Consider the following 23,973-nt stretch of genomic DNA (forward strand, 5'->3'; position numbering starts at 1 on the left):
AATGCTCTGAAATGTTCCCCAAACTTCGGATCCAAGGCCACTCCTTGATGCTTCAAAGATTCCCACTTCTTCTTCTTCTTCTTTTAAATCACTCAAAAATGGCTAAAAGCTTGAATGAGCACAATGGAGGCTTAGGGTGCGGCGTTCTGGGTGTGAGAGACAGTAAAGGAGCCCTAGGAAGAAGAATGAGGCGATTAAATAGGCTCCAAGCCCCGGATTTAGGGTTTTCCTCGCACAGACCAGACCCGTCGAGTCACCTTGGCCGACTCGCCGAGTCGGTCACTTACTCCTCGACTCGGATCCCGCTCTGTCTCGCCGAGTCGACCCCTAAACTTAGGGTTTTCTTTCCTTTCTTGGCCTTCAAAACTTTGGGTGTTACACCTCGGGGGGAGTGATGACTTAAAGGTGCGAGGGTATAGTGACGCCAGCTTCCAGACCGACAGGGACAACTACCGTTCGCAGTCGGGTTGGGTCTTTACCCTTAATGGAGGAGCAGTAACTTGGAAAAGTTCCAAGCAGGAAATCGCAGTTGATTCAATGTGCGAATCAGAGTACATTGCAGCGAGCGAAGCATCGAAGGAGGCAATATGTTTGAAGAGCTTCATCGATGATCTTGGAGTTGTACCTGCCATAAACGAGCCTATGGAAATTTTCTGTGATAATGAAGGAGTAGTTGCCTTGACCAAGGAATCAAGAGATCATGGTAGATCTCGACATATCGACAAAAAATATCACTTTATTAGACATCAAGTAGAAGAAGGACACCTCGTGGTTAAGAGGATATCATCAGAAGATAACCCAGCATATCCGCTTACGAAGGGATTGACTAGGGTTAAGCATTTGCAGCATGCTAGGAGTATTGGGCTGAAGGATGATATTAGTTTAGATTAGATAGTTTTAGAAACTTGTAATAGATAAATGTAATTGACATTTGATTAAGTAAAGGAGTATTATTTATGAGTAAACTTACTATCATACGTTAATTGTTTAACTATTGTTTCAATTTGCATGTTTTGACTTCCTGAATAATTGAGTTTATTTAGAATAATCGAATTATTCAAACGATCCACAATCGTTCATATGTTGGAAGTAGGTATGAATGAAGATTGTCATGAATTGGTATGTAGATTGTCTAAATGGTATTAGACATAGCAAAGGATTGCTACAACGTTCATGAGTGCTTACGAACTGGTTTTGAGCATTGGAACAAACCCGCACTTGCTGGAATCACTTTAAAGTGTATATATATATATATATATATATATATATATATATATATATATATATATATATATATATATTGTAAGTGATCGCAAGATGATAATATCATATGGTCTTAAAACCTAGATATATGGTTTGTTATTTGTTAATTGGTTGTACATTGATGATGCGAAACCGCATCAGTAAATTGATGTTATAAAACGCATTGTTGTGTATAATTGATTAATGAATAAGTAATGCATATAAGTCGAAGTTTATCTGTTACTTTTATCCTAAGAGGGTAAAAGCGATATCTCGGCCGCTCGATGATTTGATTTGACTTATGTGTCGGGGCCCAGTCAGAACTGAATTGATGTGTTCGATTAAGTTCTATGTTGAATAAATCTGAGATCGAGAAACTAAACACTGGACTATGATTATGTCTGCATGATATCTAAACAGAGGACTATACGATCCCTTATCTAAAGGACAGGACTGATAAGATCAGAGTTTGACAGCATCTTTGAGAGCTACGATTGCAAATCGGATTGTGCTTGTATATATAGTTACTAGACTTATCCAAGTGGGAGACTGTTGGAATATTGTCTAAGGCAGCAACTATATTTGGCAAGTATTTGACCCGGTTGTGCATGGTCCTTTTGGGTTGCCTTCACCATAGCAACTTGACAGGATGATTTATAATGAGAGAAGAAATATTATTAATATATTATGAGAATAATATAAGGAATAATAATATTGTTATTTGATTAATATAAGTCATAAATTAATTAGGGATTAATTTGGTGACTTAAAGAGATTAATTGAACAAAGGGGCATAAACTGTCAATTGTATGATAGTTGTATTTTGGGCTGTGATTCCTTATGGATAAGAGGTGGATGATTTTAGGGTTTGGAAGAGCCTAGAAATCGTCCAAGGCTTATCATTAAGGAGATTGGATTGCTTAGGGCCTAAGTTATCCAATTAGGGTTTTAAGGGTGAAACCTTAGGAAGCTCACTAGTATATATAGACCCTTTGGGTGAAGGAAATCAGCACACTTGCATCTGAAGAAACCCTGGTTCTCTCCCTCTATCGCTCTCTCTCTCTCTCTCTATCTTATCATCCCCTTGCTAGTTGGTGTTTGTAAGACATTAGAGGAGTGGCAATTGTGACTCTAAGCTCCAAGGACAAGAAGACTCAAGCAAGCAATTCAAGGTAATCCTTTAGATCTGTTTTCATATGTTATGATTTGAATGTTTACACTAGATCTATCAATCAAAGTCTTGGATACATTGCATGTTCAATTAGAAAAACCTACATCCAAGCATTAGGGTTTGTATGTGCACATAGGAATGTTCTTATGGCTCAAACCCATCAACATAAACTAAATGGGCCGACGTTGGTGCCTTAGACCCATACAAACGGTGAGGAGACTCACCTCGCACTGTTGAACTTTGTTGATGATCCTCTGACTGCTGACCGACAACTCTCTGAGCCGATGCTCCACTAGCTCCCCGAGCTATCAATATCAATATAACACTTAGTCTAACTGTCCTTCGAAAGTCAACTAAGTCCCCTCTAGTCAAATTCAAAGTCATGGTCAAAGTCAACCTTCCAGGTCAACCCTACTCGCCGAGTCTGCCTACTGACTCGCCGAGTTCATACGCTCAGAATCCTTTCATTCGCGACTCGACTCGCCGAGTCAGCCCCTGACTCGCCGAGTCTACCGATTTCCGAGTTTTGTCCTGTCAAACTCACTGAGTCCCCACTCAACTCACTGATCCGAGTCTTAACTCGAAGGGTTTGGGGTTTCGCGACTTGACTCATCGAGTCCAAGAACAGACTCGTCGAGTTGTTCATCTAACTTGTCGAGTTCATCTCCATCTTCATACTACTCGCCGAGTCCACTCGAAGGACTCGCTAAGTCTATTCAGTCATTCATATATTCAGAGGCTTTTGAGTCATGCATGGACTCCAAACTATAGATCCACTTTTCTAAAGCCTATTCCTGACGTAAATTGGCAAACTTTACATGTAGATAAGGAGATCTAGGCTCAAAACACTATAAAGTAGGGTTTAAGACAAAGAGGCTTTACAATCAACCCATAGACTGATGATTTATGATTCTCTAGGCCAAGATACACTTAGATCTGAAGTAGCAACTTCAGATATGGGCTTCTAACTCAAAATGGTTCTTAAACTTGCCCTAAAAGCCCCAAATCTCATGATAAAGGTTGATCTATATGCAAAAGAGTGAAGGTAGCGACTCATTACCTTCAAAGGCTCTGGAAAATCCCACAAACTCTGGATCTACTGCCAATCCTTGAATCCCCAATGGTTTCCTTCTTCCTTCTTCCTTCAAATCACCCCAAATGGTAAGAAAGCTTGAATGTGTAATAATGGAGGCTTAGGGTTTCGTATTCTGGATAAGAGAGGCTATAAGGAACCCTAAGGGAGAGAATGAGATGCTTAAATAGTGCACAAAGTCTCGGATTTAGGGTTTCCCTCTTCAGACCGGACTCGCCGAGTCCTCTTTGCCGACTCGCCGAGTCGGTTACTTAATCGATCCCCCGCATCCCACTCCGACTCGTCGAGTTCCTCCTTGGACTCGATGAGTTGACTATTGACTTAGAGCCTTTCCTTTTTTCTTGGTCTTTCTGTTTCTGGGTGTTACAATAGTGCTTAAAACACAGTAGTGGTATCAAAGCCTAGGATTGTTTTCTATTATATTTGATGCTTGCTATTTTTCAAAGTTGAAAAAATCGATTTTATGGTCTCTAACTGATGAACTCACCGAGTCCACTAGCTGACTCGATGAGTCCACTCATTAAAAGGGCAACTCGACGAGTTCAGTTCATGCACTCGTCGAGCTGAGGATATTGGTTGCAGAATTTTGAGCTTTTAGCCATTATTGATTTAGGATGATAACCAAAAAATGTTTTGTATCATAAAAAATGTATTTTCTGATTTGGTAATGATGATCCTCATCAAATTAAAGTACAATTGTCAAATTTTAAGATAATAAAGATATTATTTGTATTATTTGATATGAATTGCCTTGCTATGAGTTAGATTAGATCAATAGTGAAATTATATGATAATGTTCTTAGTTAAAATTGATCTAAAATTGTCCTTGAAATGAGTTTTTGTAACTTGTCATCAAGTTATGTGAAGAGTCTCATTCATGAACCTTAAAACTCATAAGTGTTCATAAGTTATGGAAACCAAAAGTTTTGAAAGTTACAAAACATGCCCTCAAGTTTTGGAATATGTAAAGTCTCAGTAATGAAACATTTAATTCCAACCCTTAGAATTTTAAAAGTTTAAAATTCAAACCTTGTACTATTATAATATTAAAAGTTTAATAATTATATATATATATATATATATATATATATATGTATATATGTGTGTGTGTATGTATGTATAAGACAAGTCAGTCTTACCGTTAGTAGGCCTCATTCACGAAGTCGGTCTATAAGGGGGTATAAGGTTACTGCTTATAAAATGGTGGTTTAATGAGTGTCCACTCTCACCCACCGCTTCCTTGACTAGTGGAGGGTCGTTAGCCGAACGGGTAGGATAGGACATTAATTCTCGTTATAAGTATAATGACAATTATAAAGTAACTAAACTTTTATTAAATTCCCAATCTTAGTTACTTTAGGAAAAATGTGAAAATGGTGCTATTCCATGAAATTGCACTTTGCACCTTGCTAAGTCATTAGTGTTGCGTGTGTGGTTAACCGACACACTAATCTGGGACTGGAAAGAGTGGCAAAGGGTAGCTTGATGTTAATCATAGATCAATGGAGTGTGTGGTTAACTGGCACAGTGATTAGGTGATTTGTAACATTAACAGTACCAAGCACATTTGCATGGTTATTCACACCTTCTTTGTGATCCTCGGCATCCCTGTCACAAACTTGAAGGGCACAATCTAGATTTAAACATGCCATTGAAAAGTTCAATGAATCTCAAAAGAATCTAGGAATTTCAATCCAGTCAAAACTTAATATTCGTTTTCGTTTTTCATGGTGGAAATTGATAAATCGTCATTTACCTACCTTCAAATATTTTACAATTGGATTATGGCATCCCTCTTCCGAATTGTAAAATATTGTGTTGGGTCGTAGCCTCAATATTTCATTTGTGTGTTATATTAAGGATTCACATCTAATCTAAACTCTGTTCTTCTTTCTTTTCAGATGTCTATCCCAAACAATGCTTCAGGTTCAAACCCTTCTAGCTCATTCTCCCTCATGAATTTGGTTGGGAGAACTCTCTTCGATGGGCTAAACTTTAACGATTGGATAAGAAACATTTGTATGTCCCTTCGCTATGAGGACAAAGAATATGTCTTAGATAAAGAGCTAAAGGAGATTGATGAACAAACTACTACTTCATAACAAATCAAGGAATACAGGGTTCAAGAGAGGTTCGCAACAAAGGTGTCGTGTATTATGATTGCTACCATGACTACTGAGCTTCAAAAGTCCTATGAGGACTTCTGGCCCTACGAAATGCACCAAGATTTGATGGAAAGGTACCATCAGAGTGCTCAGCAGGAGAGGTATGAGATCATTGCCTCCATGATCACAACCAAGATGAAGGATGGAGAGTCCTTCATGGCTCACTTGCAAAAGATGCAGAGATATGTGGACCGCTTGCTGAAGTTTAACGTGAACTTCGATGAAGAGTTGGCCATTAATTTCATCCTACACTCGTTGCCTCATTATAATTATGATCAATTCAGAATGACCTATCATATGAACAGGGAGGAGGTCACTCTTAGCAAGCTTCAAGGCCTTCTAAGAACTGCAGAGAGCAACTTGAAAGGCAATTCGGTTGTACCTAATCCTACTATTGCTGCTGCCCCTGTTCTGTAAATTGGACATGGGAAAGGGAAGAAGGGGAAGGCTCCTTCTAAGAGTCGCAAGGGAAAGTCTCTTGATAGATCCCCTTCCAGTGGGACCAAATTTGTTTATGATAATCCCTCTACCAATCCAAAGGATGCAGAGTGCTTCCATTGTCATGAAAAAGGGCACTGGAAACGAAGATGCCCAAAATACTTGCAGGATATTAAGGATGGGAATAGAAATCCCACCTTCGCAGGTATTTACACTATTCTTTCTAATAACTAATCACATGATAATTCTTGGGTCCTTAATACAGGTTATGGATTTCACATTTGTTCTGATGTGCAGGGACTAAAAGGAAGTAGGGATGTGAAGCATGGGAAGATAAACTTAATCATGGGAAATAGGAAAATATCGTCTGTCACCAAGATTGGAGTTTATTCTTTATTGCTTAGTAGTGGGTTAGAATTAGAATTGAATAATTGTTGTTAATCTTTGAAAATGGCAAGAGATATTATTTCCTTTCACAGTTTGTATAAACAAGGTTTTACCTTTTTCGTTTAATAATGAAGTTGGTAGTAATAATGCTTATTATAATGGTACATTTTATTTTGAAGCATTACCTTGTAATGGTATATATGAAATAGTGATGGTTGTAGATAACCAAGGAAATAAGGGGTTGAATATTGATTCGTCCAAGGTTTTGGACAAAACATGCTTGTGGCATTGTCTTCTTGGACATGTCAACAAGAAGAGTATATGCAAAAGGCTGGAGTCATGGAGTCATTCGACTTGAAGTCGGATGACACTTACGAATCTTGTTTGCTTGGAAAGATGACAAGTCACTCTTCAATGGTACTTATGAAAGGGGTGAAGGTATGTTGGATCTCACACACACTTATGTGTGTGGACCCTTCAGAATCACCACAAGGGATGCTAAACGCTTCTATGTGACTTTTACTTATGATTACAATAGATATGTCTATATCTACTTAATCAAGAATAAGTCGGAAACCTTTTAAAAGTTCAAAAAGTTTAAGCAAGAAGTGGATAATCAATTGGGCAGGAAGATAAAGATGTTGCGATCCGATCGAGGAGGAGAGTATCTTAGTATCGATTTCCTAGACTATCTTAAGGAATGTGGAAATGTTTCACAGTTGACGCCACCTAGGACACCACAGTTGAATGGTATGGCTGAGAGGCGCAATCGAACCTTGTTGAACATGGTTCATTCCATGATGAGTCGAGCTTCGTTACCTATCTCATTATGGGGGTATGCCTTAGAGACTGTCGCCCATATCCTTAATCTAGTCCCTACTAAGAAGGTTGCCAAAACACCTCATGAGATGTGGACATGGAAGGTTCCCTCATTGGATCACATTAAAGTTTGGGGTTGCGAGGCTTTTGTGAGAAAAGAAACTCACGAAAAGCTCGAACCTCGTAGTGAGCGATGTATTTTCATCGGCTACCCACAACAATCCTTTGGATATCTTTTCTATAGACCGAGTGACGATGTTGTCTTCGTTGCGATGAGAGGAGTCTTGAGAGAGATGGAGAGAGAGAACTCATATACCAAGAGTATAATGGGAGGCAAATTGACCTTGAAGAGCTTCAAGAGTTAAGTGATGAAGGAACGTCAAACACTGGCGCTCAACCGAGTAGGAAACTCCCGTTGAGCCGATTGACTAGTCCGTACCTCTGAGACGTTCCAGTAGAGTTAGTGTTCCACCTGTGTTATACGGTTTTCATATAACAGATGAAGGTGATACATTTATTAGTGATAGTACGTTGGTAAATTTGGATGAACCTAACAACTACAAGGAAGCCATGGGAGGCCCTGAGTCTGCTAAATAGAAAGAGACAATGGACAACAAGATTCAGTCCATGTATGACAATCAAGTTTGGAACTTGGTTGACAATGTACCGAGTTGTAAGACAGTCGGGTGCAAATCGATATTCAAGAAGAAGACCAACATGGATGGGAAAGTACACACATATAAGGCGCGACTGGTTGCGAAGGGCTTTACTCAAACTCATGGAGTTGACTATGATGAGACATTCTCGCAAATAGCGAAGATTTAATATATAAGGGTTATGCTTGCCATAACTGCATTTCATGATTATGAAATATGGCAAAAGGATGTCAAACCCACTTTCCTTAATGAAAAGTTGGTTGAAGATGTTTACATGAGTCATCCAGAGGGTTTTGTTAATGCAAAGTGCCCTAATAGAGTGTGTAAGCTTGAGAAATCCATTTATGGATTGAAACAAGCATCTCGCGGATGGAATCTTTGTTTCGATGAGAAAGTCAAAGAGTTTGGATTTTCGAGAAGCGAGGATGAGTACTGTGTATACGTCAAAGCCGGTGGGAGTATAGTTAGCTTTCTGGTGTTATATGTGGATGACATACTTCTCATAGGAAACAACATTCCAACCTTACAGGAAAATAAGTCCTGGAATGGGAAGTGTTTCGCTATGAAGGACCTTGGAGAAGCTGCCTATATTCTAGGGATAAGGATATTGAGAAACATGAGTAAAAGACTAATAGGACTTAGTCAAAGTACCTACTTGGACAAGGTGTTGAAACGTTTCAGTATGGAGAACTCCAAGAAAGGTGACTTACCTATCCAAGGCAATCCCAAAATGAGTAAGACTTAGAGTACGAGTACAGAGGCTGAGTTAGCAGAGACGAGTCGAGTACCATATGCTTCCACAGTTGGCTCGATCATGTATGCTATGATTTGTACTCGCCCTGATGTGGTCTTTGCTTTGAGCATGATCAACAGATATCAAGGGAATCTTGGTAGAGCTCACTGGACTGCAGTTAAGAACATTCTTAAGTAGCTGTGGAGGACTAAGGACTGGGTTCTTACCCTCGGTGAGAGTGATGACTTAAGAGTGACAGGGTATTGTGACGCCAGTTTTCAGACCGACAAAGATAATTTGCGCTCTCAGCCGAGTTGGGTGTTTATCCTAAATAGAGGAGCAGTAACATGGAAAAGTTCCAAGCAAGAGATTGTAGCTAATTTAACGTGTGAGTCAGAGAACATTGCAGCGAGCGAAGCATCAAAAGAGAAGATATGGTTGAAGAACTTCATCGGAGACCTTGGAATTGTGTCAGCCATAAAGGAGTTTGTAGAGATTTTTTGCGATAATGAAGGGGCGGTTGCCTTAACCAAGGAACTGAGATATCATGGTAGATCCAGATATATCGACAGAAAGTACCACTTCACAAGACATCAAGTAGAAGAAGGAGACCTCATTGTGAAGAGGATATCTTCAGAGGACAACCCAGCAGATCCCCTAACGAAGGGACTGAGTAGGGTTAGACACTTGCAACATTCAATGGGCATTGGGCTAACAGACGATATTAGTTTTAGTGATTAGATAAAATTATGAAGCTTGTAATAGCTAAACTGTAATTAACATTTGATGATTAAATAAAAGGATTTTTATTTATAAGTAAAGTTACTGTCGAGTGTCAATTATTTACTATTGTTTCACTTTTGCATGTTTTGACTTCCAGGATGATAAAATTATTCAAACTATCCACAGTCGATCATACTTTGGAAGTAGGTTATGAGGATAGTGTTGGATTAGTGTCTAAGTCCATAACTATTTTGGTATGTACTTGACCCGATGGTGCATGGTCCTTTTGGGTTGCCTTCACCAAAGCAACTTGATAGGATGAATTATGGAGAGAAAGGATTAAATATGATTTGTTAATATGTTATGAGAATAATATATTAAAGGAGAAATCATATTGTTTAATTAATATTAGTCAATAATTAATTGGTAATTAGTTTTGTGACTAAAAGAGATTAATTAAACTTAAGGGACTGGAATTGTAATTATAAGATAATTGCAATTTGGGCTATGGATTGCCTTATATTAAGGAGTGGACGAATTCTATGGGGAAGCCCATAAGGAAATCGTCCAAGGCCTTAATTAAAGGAGTCTATGGGTTGCTTAGGGCTTAAGCATCCAAATTAGGGTTTCCTTGTTAGATAACCCTAATAGCCTCACTATATATAGACCCCTTAAGGACCAAAAACGTGGACAAGACTCCTCTAGGGTTTGTACACATTTTTGGGCAGCCACCATCCTCTTGCTTATGGTGTTTGTGAACCATTAGAGGAGTGACAATTGTGACTCTAAGCTTTCTAAAGTCAATACAAGGAGATTTGGGGTTGTTATTGCTACATAACAATCAAGGTAACATCTTAAACCTATTCTCAGGTTAATATGATTACTTGAATGCTAGAATTAGGGTTTATAGTCTAGGATAACTTGCATGTACAATAGAGAAACCTAGATCCAAGCATTAGGGTTTGTATGAGCACATAGGATGTCTTATGACCAAAACCCATCAGATAGACTGTCATGAGTTGGCTTGTAGATTGTATAAGGCGTTAGACATAGCAAAAGTTTGCTACACCATTCAATAGTGCTCCTGAAATAAGATTTGAGAATTAGATTAAACTCATGCTCACCTGAATCACTTCATGGAATTTATCACGAGTGATTATGAGACGATAATATCATATAATCTTCAAACCAAGATATATGAGTTGTTGACTACAAGTTCGTTGTGTATTGATGATACGAAAACGAATCAGTAACTTGGTGTTATAAAACGCATAGTTGTGCATGAGTTAATGAGTAGTTAGTACAAGCATATAATGTCGAGGTTTATTTGTTCCTATTATCCTAAGAGGATTAAAAGAGATATCTTGGGCCCCTCAATGATTTGTTTTGACTTATGTGTCGAGCCTGCTCAGAACTAAATTGATGTGTTCAGTTATGTTCTATGTCAGACAAATCGAAAATCGGGAAACAAACTGCAGGACAATAAGTATGACTATGTTCCATGTATTTGTCCGCATGATATCTTGAAGAACAGAGGAATATATGATCCCTTATCTAAAGGATGTGTCATTGACTGGGTTAGAGTCGACAACAGCTTTTGAAAGCTACGATTGCTAATCGGATCCTGAAGTTGCATTGGCAGTTATAGTTATTAGACTTATCCAAGTGGGAGACTGTTGGATTTGGTGTATAATCTCATAACTATAACTGGGATGTACTTGGCCCGATTGTAACATGGTTCTTATGGTTTGCCTTCACCAGTGCAATTTGATAGGATGGACTTTTGAGAATAAGGCTATTTTTTATTTATTAATATATTATAAGTATAATATATTAATTGAGAAATCATATTATTTAATTAGTATTGATCAAGAACTAATTTAGTGATCAAAAGAGACAAATTAAATATACGGGGACTGATTAAGTAAATTTATGCATCTCAAGGCCAAAAGGAGTTCAGATCTGAAGTTACAAGCTCAGATCTTGGCTTAAACACAAAAGCCCTATCTTAGAATCCATTCACAAGAGGGTTTTGGGTGGAAATGAGCCAAGAGACAGCTTAATACCTTCAGAAAGTGCTCCACAGAAGTAGATCTTGAATCCCCACGAGTCCTTTGCTTCTTCTAGCTTGATTCCTCAAGTGATTCCTTCCCCAAATCCCTCCTTCAAGCTTTAAATCACCAAGCAACACACTCACACTCAAAACAGGGTTTTTGGGAGGTAAAGAGTTGTAAAGAGGAGGCCAAGGGAGGCTAATGACCCTTTAAATAGGGTGCAAGGCCCCGAAATCTAGGGTTTCATCTGCCAACATCTACTCGTCGAGTACCATAATGGACTCAGCTAGTAGATCATTAAACTTCGCGGACAAACCCGCTACTACTCGACGAGTAGGGAGGCCAACTCGCCGAGTAGGCTCTCAAAAATCCAAACCAAAATATCATTATTAGTACCTGAGGATCAGGCTGTTATAGCTCTCCTCCACTAGAATTAGGCTTCGTCCTCAAAGCCTGTTGGTCCAAACAACTCCGGATAGAAACCTCGCATTTCATCTTCCGATTCCTAGGTCCATTCGGACCCCTTTCGGTGCTGCCATTGCACCTTTAGCAACCTCACTTCTTTATTATGGAGCTTCTTCGTCTTCCTGTCTAGGATCGCAATTGGTTTCTCGACATAATTCAGACTCGCATCCAACTGAATGCCGTCTAAGGATATGACTGAAGACTCGTCGGCAACACACTTCTGGAGCTGAGACACATGGAAGGTGTTGTGAATCCGACTAAGCTCCTTCGGAAGCTCTAAACGATATGCCACCTTGCCCACCCGGGCTATGATCCTGAACGGACCTATGAACCGAGGTCCCAATTTTTCCCTCTTGCGGAACCGGATAATCCCCTTCCAAGGTGACACCTTCAGTAAGACAAAGTCTACTTCCTGAAATTCGAGGTCTGACCACCGTCGGTCCGCATAAATCTTTTGGTGACTCTGTGCGACTCGCAATCGGTCACGCACCTGCTGAATCAGTCCGGTGGTCTCAAGTACCACCCCCAAGCTCCCCAACACTCGATGTCCAACCTCATCCCAACATACTAGGGTCCTGCACTCCGTCCATATAACATCTCAAATGGTTCTCGGTCGATACTGGCATGATAATTGTTATTATACGAAAACTCTGCCAGTGGGAGGTACGTATCCTAACTCCCTCCGAAATCCAGCACACATGCCCGCAGCATATCCTCCAGTGTCTGGATCGTCCTCTCACTTTGGCCGTCGGTTTGGGGGTGATATGTCGTACTAAAATGCAGCTGAGTACCCAGCTCCTCGTGGAACTTCTTCCAAAACCTGGATGTAAACTGAACATCCCTATCTGAAACCACTGATACCGACACTCCGTGCCTATCCACCACCTCTCGAACATAAATGTCCGCCAACTTATCTGCAGATATACTCTCGGAGATAGGAATGAAGTGAGCACTCTTCGTCAGTCTATCCACGATCACCCATATGGCATCTACTCCCCTCGCTGTCTGTGGTAACTTCGTGATGAAGTCCATAGTGATCTCTTCCCACTTCCACATGGGAATGGGTAGTGGCTGAACCTTACCATGAGGTCGTTGGTGCTCGGCCTTGACCTTCCTGCAGGTCAAGCATCGCTCCACATACCCGACGATCTCCTGCTTCATGCAGGCCACCAATAGCTCAACCTTAAATCCCTATACATTTTTGTTGCACCTGGGTGTATAGCAAATTTGGACTTGTGCGCCTCCTCAAACAATCTATGCCTCATTCCCCCTGTCATCGGCACCCATACCCGGCCGCACTGCGTCAACAAGCCACGACTATCCTTAACAAACAAAGGATACTGCCCCAAAATTCTTTCCAATTTCCAGTTCTCTTTCTTCACCCCCTCGACCTGAGCCTCTCGAATCATGTCCATCAAGGGTGGACTTACCATCACCCTCATACAAATACCCCTGATCGGCGACCCCGTCGCTTTGCGACTCAATGCATCGGCCACCACATTGGCCTTCCCTGGATGGTATAGAATCTCGCAGTCATAGTCCTTTAGCACGTCCAACCATCTCCTCTGTCGCATATTCAGATTCTGCTGGTCCATCAAATACTTCAGACTCTTGTGATCAGTATACACAACGAATTTCACCCCATATAAATAGTGCCTCCAAATCTTGAGGGAAAACACCACTACCCCCAACTCCAGGTCATGCGTGGGGTAATTTTCCTCGTGAGGCTTCAACTGCCTCGAGGCATATGCGATCACGCGTCCCCTCTGCATCAGTACCGCACCCAGTCCTAAAATCGATGCATCACAATATACCACAAAATCGTCCAATCCCTCGGGCAATACTAGGATTGGAGCCTCACATAACCTCTGTCTCAGGGTCTCAAAAGCCCTCTGGTGATCCTCACTCCATCAAAAAGCCACATCTTTCTTGGTCAAACGGGTCAATGGCACCACATTCTTGGAGAAATCTTAGATAAATCTCCGATAATAACCCGCTAAGCCCAAGAAACTATGAATCTCCGAGGCATTCCTCGGTACTTCCCATCGCATCACAGCCTCCACCTTCGTGGGATCAACCGAAATACCCTCTTGATTGATGACATGACCCAAAAACTGTACTTCTCGCAACCAAAAGTCACACTTGGAGAACTTCGCATACAACTTCTCCATCCTAAAGGTCTCCAGCACATCTCTCAAATGTTGCTCATTTTGTTCCCTGGTCTTGGAGTAGACCAGGATATCATCAATAAAAACGATCACCGACTGATCCAACATCGGCCTGCACACCCGGTTCATGAGATCCATGAATGCGGCTGGAGCATTAGTGAGCCAGAATGGCATCACCATGAACTCATAATGCCCATAACGAGTCCTAAAAGCTGTATTCGGTATATCCTCATCCCAAATCCTCATCTGATGATACCCTGGCCGAAGACCAATCTTAGAGAACCACGATGCTCCCTGAAGCTGATCAAACAGGTCGTCAATCCTAGGCAAAGGATAACGGTTCTTCACCGTCAGCTTATTCAGATCTCTATAATCGATGCACATCATGTGCGACCCGTCCTTCTTTTTCACGAAAATGATCGGAGCTCCCCACGGAGAACTACTCGGACGGATGAACCCTCAGTCTAGTAGCTCTTGAAGCTGTGAGGATAATTCCTACGTCTCAGGTGGCGCCAACCGATATGGTGCCTTTGCTATCGAGGCGGCACCGGGTACCAGGTCAATACGAAACTCCACCTGCCTCTCCGGAGGCACTCCGAGTAATTCTTTGGGAAAAACCTCCCAAAAATCCCGCACCACTGGTACACTATCGATATCCGTTACTGCCTCCACTCGCGTATCTAAAACATAGGCCAAAAATCCCATGCATCCCTGTTGCAGAAACCTCCTCGCCCTCGCAGCTGAACAGAGGGTCGGGCCCTGCGTGGTCCTCTTGCCGTGGATAACCAGTTCTCCTCCCCTTGGGGTTCGAACCCGGACTAGCTGCCGCTCACAATCGATCATGGCCCCATTGGCCCCCAGCCAGTCCATCCCAATAATCACTTTCAATCCTCGCAATGGTATGGGGACCAAATCAACGCGAAACCTTTCATCGTGCATATTCAGGACGCAGTCCTGACACACACCGCAGCACTCACAGTGCGATCATCTGCAATCTCCACCTCAAGCGGGGTATCCAGAGTCCCTGGTGCGTCTCGGAATTTCTTGCTAAGCGCAAGAGACACAAAAGATCGGGTAGCCCCCGAATCGAATAAGACATGGGTCGTCATACCATTAACCAGAAAGGTCCCTATACAAAGCATAATAAGCATACATACAAACATTTACCATAAAAGAGATAGAGCATAATGAACACACACCAGCCACAACGTCTGGCGCGGCCCGAGCCTCCTCGGTAGTTAGCTGGAATGCGCGACTCTTCACCGCTGGAGCTTCTGCTTTAGGGCGGCCATCAGTAGTCCTCATAGTGGCGGGCACAGGCACTGTCACAGATCCTCCTCCTTCTCCTCCTTGCAACCTCGGACAATCGGCCTTTTATGGCATGTCTGGTTGCAGTGAAAACATATCAATCCCTTCTTGGGTCAATCCTTACTCAAGTGACCCTGCTGGCCACATGAGTAGCATCCCGACATCCCGGTTGTCCGACAAACCCCACTATGAAATCTCCTGCACTTGGCGCACTGGCCCCGACACTGCTGGCCCTTACTCGAAGAATCGGAGGTCTTAGGCTTCTTAGCCTGAGCCCCCGCTGCCTGAACCTGCTCAGTCTTTCGCTTCGTGCGAGACTCCAATTCCATCTCCCTCTCACGGGCCTTATCAATCATCTCATTCAAGGTTTTGCACCCTGTAAAGCTCACAAATTCCCGTATATCCTCTTTCAACATAGAGTGATATCGGGTCCTCCTCATGTCCTCATCTGCCGCATACTGAGGGATCAACAAAGCTCGCTCTCGAAACTTGGCGGTGATCTCCGCCACAGTCTCAATAGTCTACTATAAATCATGAAACTCCCTCACCATCCGTTGCACCTCAATAGGTGGTGCAAACTCTTGATCGAATCGTCGAACAAACTCGGCCCACGACATGTCAGCCACACCGGCTGCTCCCACCTGACTAGTAATCTAGCCCCACCAATCTCGGGCCCTGTCCCTCAGCATACAAGAAGCAAATCCAACCTTTGCCTCCTCCGGGTAAGAACTCGTGCACTGGGCATTCTCAATGTCCACCACCCAGCGTCTGCTCACAATGGGATCCCTGACCCCAGAAAACTCCGGAGCTCCGCATGCCTTGAACTCCCTAAATGAGGGGGTTCAAGCTCCACCCTGGCCCGCATAAATGTCGACCCCGAATGCTCTAAGTCTCTCCTCCATGATTTCCATCATACCCTCCTTGACCGTCCCAAAGATGACTGGGGTAGCGTCAAGGATGCCCCTCGTAACCTCAGTCGCAATCAGCTCATGCAACCTCTCATCAATACCATCAGTAGGGCCGCCCAACCCAGCCCCGGATCCCGATCCCGATCCTAATCCCGGTCCTGATCCCAATCGCGTAACCACCATGCTGGACTATCATTTCACAAAACATAATGATTAGGATAACCATAAAGAGATTACTTCCATACCGATTTCCTTTGGAATTCCCAGGTAGAACATGGGTTTGGGTACGAGTCATGTGCTTCCAGTAGTACGGGCCCAATACTACCTTCCGCACCTACTCGCACCTTACCCCAACTGCTTTACCTGGTACCTCCAAATATATCCACACAAATCATGACTCACAACTCTCACATGAGTCAAACCTGGACACCCTATGGTTGTCCTACTCTTAACAGTCAAACCAATAGCTACAGGTTGCTTTTAGGCACGCAAATTATACACAGAAATGATCAAATAGGCTAAATCAATGATTCTTAGGCTATCAGCTCCTAGCCGTATATAGTTTTAAAAGATACACTTAGCAATTCCATATAATCGACAAAGCTCACTATCATATAACATGGCTATTCAACTTGGGAAACTACTTACTTGGCTCAGCTGATCACGCGCGTTGCAATCTCCTCTTTTTGGCTTAAAAATCCTTTTTAAGTTTCTTTTGAAAACATTTTACCACTTCCTTAGTGTGAGTCCTGACACACCCCAGAATGTGTCCGAATCCCTCAAACCAAGGCTCTGATACCAACTTGTAACGCCCCAATTTTTACCAAGAAATTTTTCATTTTTAAATTAATCAAACAATTCCCATAATCCATAGATTTCCAAACCATTTGTTTTCCAATTCACAATTATTACAATTTCATTGTACTTTTGAAAACATCAGAGAGTCCCAACACACAAAAAGAGAGGTAGAGTGCACGCCACGTCATCACGCCTTGCCTTTGCCTTTAGGCTCTGAAGTACCTGAAACAATCAACAACCTGTAAGCAAAATGCTTAGTGAGTTTCCCAGAGCATACCACATACACACAAACCACATATCATATATCTTGTTAGCTATAAAAGCTACACACATATCACGTAAGCCATGCATACATGAAACCTGCCATGGGCTACCCCACATGGTCTTTTCCTAGGACTGCCATGGGCTCCCCCACATAGCCTTACATCCAACGCCATGGGCTACCCCACATGGTCTTCACCTAGGACTGCCGTGGGGTAGCCACGGGCTTCCCCAGGGGTCCTCATACAAACAGACAATCACAGAACACAAAATGTCTAACACACATATCGTAATCACATAATGGGCCGGCCTTGGTGCCTTCCACCCATAGGTATGGTGAGAAGACTCACTTGTCACGAATGTTGAACTGACAATTTGCGACCAAATATACCCCACGGGCTGCTCCACGCAACTGCCTAAAAAGTGTCATACAATATCCAGTCATTTCCCCAAAGTCCATCCTGGTCAACTACAGCCAGGGTCAAGTCAACAGTCCATGTTGACCCTAACTCGCCGAGTACCGCTAGTACTCGCCAAGTTTCCCGGGATAACATTTACTCGCCGAGTCATCGAGGTGACTCGTCGAGTTCATACGGTCTTGATTGATAATCTAAGGTCATTCGTCGAGTTCCCTTGCTCGACACTCGACACGTCTACGAACATCCAACAATTGGGGGAATCTTACTCGACTCGCCGAGTTGTTCCTTCAACTCGTCGCGTTCTAGGTAATCTTCATCCGGCTCACCTAGTTGTTCATCCAACTCATCGATTTCATAAAAATATTCATCGGGCTCTCCGAGTTGTTCATCTAACTCGTCGAGTCCATGCATGCCTTCATATGACTCGCCGAGTCTCCCCCTGCGACTCACCGAGTCCTATCAGATCTCAAGCCATACAGACTCTTTTGAGCCATGCAATGCTTCCAAACTACAGATCTAGGCTCCCGAGGCATGCTTTCCACGTAAAGTTGCAAACTTTACGTGCATGCAAGGCTTTAAGGCCCTAAAATTGCAAATCTAAGCTTGGAATGGAGTCATACACTTGAGGGAAGGCACATGCTAAGCTCAACTGAAAACTTTATGCATCTCAAGGCCAAAAGGACTTCAGATCTAAAGTTACAACTTCAAATCTTGGCTTAAACACAAAAGCCCTATCTTAGAATCCATGCACAAGAGGGTTTTGGGTGGAATGACCCAAGAGACAGCATAATACCTTCAGAAAGTGCTCCACATAAGTAGATCTTGAATCCCCACGAGTCCTTTGCTTCTTCTATCTTGATTCGGTGATTCCTCAAGTGATTCCTTCACCAAATCCCTCCTTCAAGCTTTAAATCACCAAGCAACACACTCACACTCAAAACAGGGTTTTTGGGAGGTAAAGAGTTGTAAAGGGGAGGCCAAGGGAGGCTAATAACCCTTTAAATAGGGTGCAAGGCCCCGAAATCTAGGGTTTCATCTGCCAGCATCTACTCGTCGAGTACCATAATGGACTCGGCGAGTAGATCATTAAACTTCGCGAACAAACCCGCTACTACTTGACGAGTAGGGAGGACAACTCGCCGAGTAGGCTCTCAAAAATCCAAACCAAAATATCATTATTAGTACCTGAGGATCAGGGTGTTACACCCTTAGAGCCAAAATCGGTTGCCCCCATCATTTTAAGAGTTTGATAATCGATTTTGAGCTAACTAGCTTATTCTCTCAAGCCTCCTCTTGCATTTGGTGTTTATGACAAATTAGAGGCATCACACTTGAGGTTCTAAAGCTTTCAAAGGCCAAGAAGTTCAAACTACATAAGAGGTATTCATCAAACTATGAGCTTTATATTGTATATCCTCTATTGTATGCTAGTTAGGATGTATGCTTTGGTAAATTGAAAATACATGTATAATTAGAGAAAACATAGATCCAAAACATCTAGGGTTGCATGTGCACCATAAGAGTGTTATGGTGCTTAAAACCCAACATTAGCAGGCCACTAGTCGCTAGCATGGTTATAATAACTCACATAGGGTATTAACAATACATTTGGTTTAGGGGTTAACATACAATCAATTAGTTTAATATAAGGATAAAACTTCATAATACTACTTTCCAATACAACGCTACTTACATTTTCGGTCTTGGGTTTAAGACTTACAACTCATTTTTAAAGAAAATATTGGATTTTCTGAAAGAGAACACTATCATTCATATAAGAAAAAATTAGCGGTTTTCGCATACAAAAATCTTATGAACCACCCAACTTAATTGTTGACACTTTTTCAAAACCGCTTGTATTCTCAGGAAATTATGAAACAGGTAATCAAAAGGGTTTTGAGGATGGGGCGACGCCACGTCACATTATTTATTTTTGGACATATTATATTTAACATCAAGTAAACAATGTTTTGTGTACAATGTAACATTGTAAATTATCAATGCAATGGTTGTATGACTTTGATCACTATTATTCATTTGTTATGATATTGTACATGAAGTCATCCACCCCCAGACGTTTTCGTCGATCTGGTTCGGGGGTGTGACACATTCTCACGTCGTGAGGACCAATTCCTCACGTCGTGACATCGTCATGCCAAAACAATTGAGGACTTCCTCTGTTACTTCGTGACCCCCAAATAGTCATGTCGTGAGTTACTCACAATGGACATCTTAATGCATTCAGCCCAATCATTTCACTCATGCATTCCAACTTTCCAGAAGGTCATATAACTCCATAATCAACCTAAAAATCGATGATTTATGGACATGTATGTCGAATACATGTCTAGATTTTATACTGGGCCAAAAAAGTAGAAGAGATCACTAAAGTTCTCATACAAGGATTCAAAACTCAGCCATCTACTAGATATGAACTTTATATCACTCATGAGATCCTTATAACCCATAAAGTTGCCAACTTTATGGTTTCCTTTCATTCAATTTTGCTTAAACATAGAAAAAAATGGGACAAAACCTAGATCTAACAATATTCAACAATAAAGGTTTAAGCTTTGACACAAGTTTCTAAAACAAGTACAATATGACGATGATGATGTTCCCTTGCTAGATGCACTACTGGAACACCTTTTTCTTCTCTTTAAACTACCAAAAACACCAAATTGAGCTCTAAAATAGATTACATGAATTTGGGTTTCTCTCTTTCTGTTTTGGAGGTGATAGGGGCTAAGGATGAAGGAAACCCTAGCCCCTCAATTCCTTTAAATAGGTCCAAAGCTCGAAATTATGGTTTCATTAAATCATATATCATGTCGTGACACCTATAGTTTCACGTCATGACACCTTAATGACACAACCCGCATAATATGACTATGTCACGACGTGAAGATCCTACATTCACGTTGTGACCAGTCCCAAATCCGAGAATTGCTTAATTTTTCACACCTCAAGGTGTCGGATGTTACACAAATAGATTAAAAAAATAAGTAAATAGCCAATTTACTTTTTTTTTTTAAATTCCACAACATTTTTATTGTACTGACCAACTATAATAATCAAACAAACATAACAACGGTATCAAATTGAACAATTATTTGACACAGCAAATGTTTACATAAAACAAATACAACACAAAATGATGTGTTTTTTACCAACTCGGAAACGACACAACAAACACAACACATATAAGTTAAATCGAGCATTTGTTTATTTAATTCACATACTTAAGACACAACAAATTCAAAATACATAACACATGTCTATAACATGTCGATTTTCTAAAACACATCATGACATCACATCATATGTTTTATAATAGACACGAACACCCTAAAAACCCATATTTAAAATTTCAATTTCGACAAAATTTGGATTTCAAGTCGTGTTTGCGTCACCCTAAACTAAAAACGCCAAATTAAAGAGACTATTTATGATCTCATCCATTCTTTACGTCCATACATAAACAACAATCTATAAATGGCAACTATAAAAATATTATTCATAACCAGAAAATCAATGGCTTATGGGCTTTTTGCATTTCAATGGGTACAAACGCCCCCAAGCAAACATCTATGGCATCACATTTTCATATTAAGACCAACAATTCAAAGTTCAACCCTATTTGAAGGAATATGAATAATATTACACCAAATTGGAAAAAATAAATTAATTAGGAAAATTATGAAAGGATTGAAGAACATGAACAATATCACAAGCACAAAACCTAGCCTTCTTGTTAAGGTGAGTTCAAAGCAAAACGCATAGGTAATAATTGTGATAAAACCCACAGTCCAATAACTAGAATCACCAATGTTCAATGGAAACAGCAATCAATCAGATAAATTGATGAATCTCAATCAACAACAATAAAATTAGGGTTTTAGAGTATTTTAAAAATCCAAAACACCATAAGAACAGTAAACTTAAACAACAAAAAGATCAGCAAAATAATCCAATTAGATATACTGCAAAATGATTAGATTAATTATGATGCTAAAATCAAGAAACTTTGTTAACATATTAACCTAAGGTAGATTCATACAAACATCACAACTATTCTATGCTTTTTTGGGTGATTTGGAAGCTTTAGTCGATTTGGGAGATTTAGGAGTCTTCTCGGCGTCAACTGCAGATTTCTTAGGCAACAAAACTGGATTGATGTTTGGTAGAACACCTCCATTCGCGATGGTAACACCGGCAAGCAATTTCCCCAATTCTTCATCGTTCCTCACAGCCAATAGAACATGTCTAGGATTAATTCTCGTCTTCTTGTTATCTCTTGCTGCATTTCCAGCCAACTCCAAAACCTATAATTCGATTTTGGGAATCAAATCAATTGTTGAATTCAACAAACACCGATAAAAACACAAAACAAAACAAATTAATCACAGAAGACTTGAATACGAACCTCAGCAGCGAGGTATTCTAGAACGGCGGCGAGATAGATCGGTGCACCGGAGCCGGTTCGTTTAGCGTATTGGCCTTTTTTCAAAAACCTGGAGATTCTACCCACCGGAAACTGAAGTCCGGCCTTAACCGACTTGGTCACCGATTTCTTCCGTTCACTGGCGCCTTTCCTTCCTCCGGCACCCTTAGTTGTTTTCCCGGACTCCATTGATCTGACTTGAAATTTGTTTGGAGAGATTAGATTCGTCGGAGTAGATTGTGAATTTGAAAATTCTATGAATAAAACGGAGGGAGAAGACGAGTATATATAATGCGCGGTTTGTTTGGTTGAATTTAAGGTGGGAGGATCTAAAATGATCCTACGCTTAACAAAGCATGCCACGCTGGCAATCCATAACAAAGTGCCTTTTTGTGATTTTCATCGGACGATCAGAATTGTGGGCTAATTAACCGGGAGCACGTTCTCATTAAACTTGGATCGATTTTTTAGGTTTTAAAGCTGGATCACTCCATAGGGTTTTCTATAAGTATCATCTTCTTTTTGAATTCCACCTGATTTGATTTTTGTTTTTTGTTGTTGTTTTTTTTTTCTTTTCCTTTTTTTTTTTTTTTTTTTTTTAATTTCTATAAGTATCATCTTCTTTTCAACTCCACCTTTATTGCTTATCATGAATAGATCTTGAGTTTTGTCTATCTTATTGATGTTATTACATGTATGAGTGGAGTAAATCCATAAAGTTGGCAACTTTGTGGATTATAAGAGTCCCAAGTGCATTATAGTGTTCATACGGATTCAAGAGTCGTATAACTAAATATGGATAGACGAACGTTGTTCAATAGTCCAATACTTCAAATTTTATGGTTGAGCTTCTGAAGTTTGATCCACCACTTTGCTCTATATGGTCACATCAAGATTTTAACAATGAACATTACCATAAACCTAACATTTTTTTACGATAAATTATTGATTGACATTTAAAATAATTGTTCTAGCACAACTAATATGAAAATGTACATAGGAAAATAAAAGGAGAAATATATTCAATATTCTTTTAGATAATTGTTTACTGGTCATCGTTTTACGAGAAACACAAACCTCTTCAAACATAAACATAAACCAAGTGTATGTGGTATTATAAACATAAACACAATCCTCTTCAAACATAAACATAAACCAAGTTATTTACTGGTCATCGACCCTAATTGCCTAGGGTATCACGAAATCCAAACGAGGATAATTCCTGAAGAAACGATTTTGATTTTAGGCACAAAACACATAATCAATTTTGAGAGAGAATGAAGAAGAAAACGTTTTTCAGTTTTCTGTGTTTCAAAAGATACGACCTTTTTCCCGGACTTATCCATACAACGGATAAAACGAGAACAGTTTTCAACTTTCAGAAAATACAAATTAAACCTTGTATTTGCATCTTTAAAGAATAACAAATTAGTCCTCGTACAAATTGAACCTTGTATTTGCATCTTGACACAGTAGATCAGGATTCGATACTAACAATGTTTAGTAAATACAAGTGTGCACTCCCACACCTCCTAACTTATATTATAACTAAAACATTATTCTTGAAACACTTGTTAAATCCATTACACTAAAATATATTTGGTGATTAAATCACCAACAATCCTCCCCTATTTTAGTGTAACCTTGAATTAACAACCTTAAAACAAAAGAAAACAAAACTAATGCATAAATGAAAATATCGATATGATTGAATTTTCATG

The 23,973-nt window shown here is 40.6% G+C and overlaps 1 protein-coding gene across 1 annotated transcript; it reads right to left on the reverse strand.

Annotated features, from left to right (window-relative positions):
• Positions 1 to 21,789: 21,789 nt before the first annotated feature.
• On the reverse strand, positions 21,790 to 22,507 carry LOC111903720 (histone H2A.1). Its single transcript, XM_023899475.3, has 2 exons — positions 22,235 to 22,507; positions 21,790 to 22,133 (listed from the first exon to the last, which is right to left on the reverse strand). Exons 1-2 carry the CDS (start codon positions 22,439 to 22,441, stop codon positions 21,885 to 21,887), a joined length of 456 nt encoding a protein of 151 aa, XP_023755243.1. The 5' UTR covers positions 22,442 to 22,507; the 3' UTR covers positions 21,790 to 21,884.
• Between the last annotated feature and the right edge of the window lie 1,466 nt (positions 22,508 to 23,973).

Source organism: Lactuca sativa, chromosome 8, assembly GCF_002870075.4.
Source record: "Lactuca sativa cultivar Salinas chromosome 8, Lsat_Salinas_v11, whole genome shotgun sequence".
Taxonomy (NCBI): domain Eukaryota; kingdom Viridiplantae; phylum Streptophyta; class Magnoliopsida; order Asterales; family Asteraceae; genus Lactuca; species Lactuca sativa.

What these genes read in the sequence shown, in the direction of transcription:
- LOC111903720 (XM_023899475.3), bottom strand. Translation starts at nt 22,441, where the DNA reads ATGGAGTCCGGGAAAACAACTAAGGGTGCCGGAGGAAGGAAAGGCGCC. An exon ending in TAGAATACCTCGCTGCTGAG is followed by an intron (nt 22,134 to 22,234) that starts GTTCGTATTCAA and finishes ATCGAATTATAG; the next exon opens with GTTTTGGAGTTGGCTGGAAA.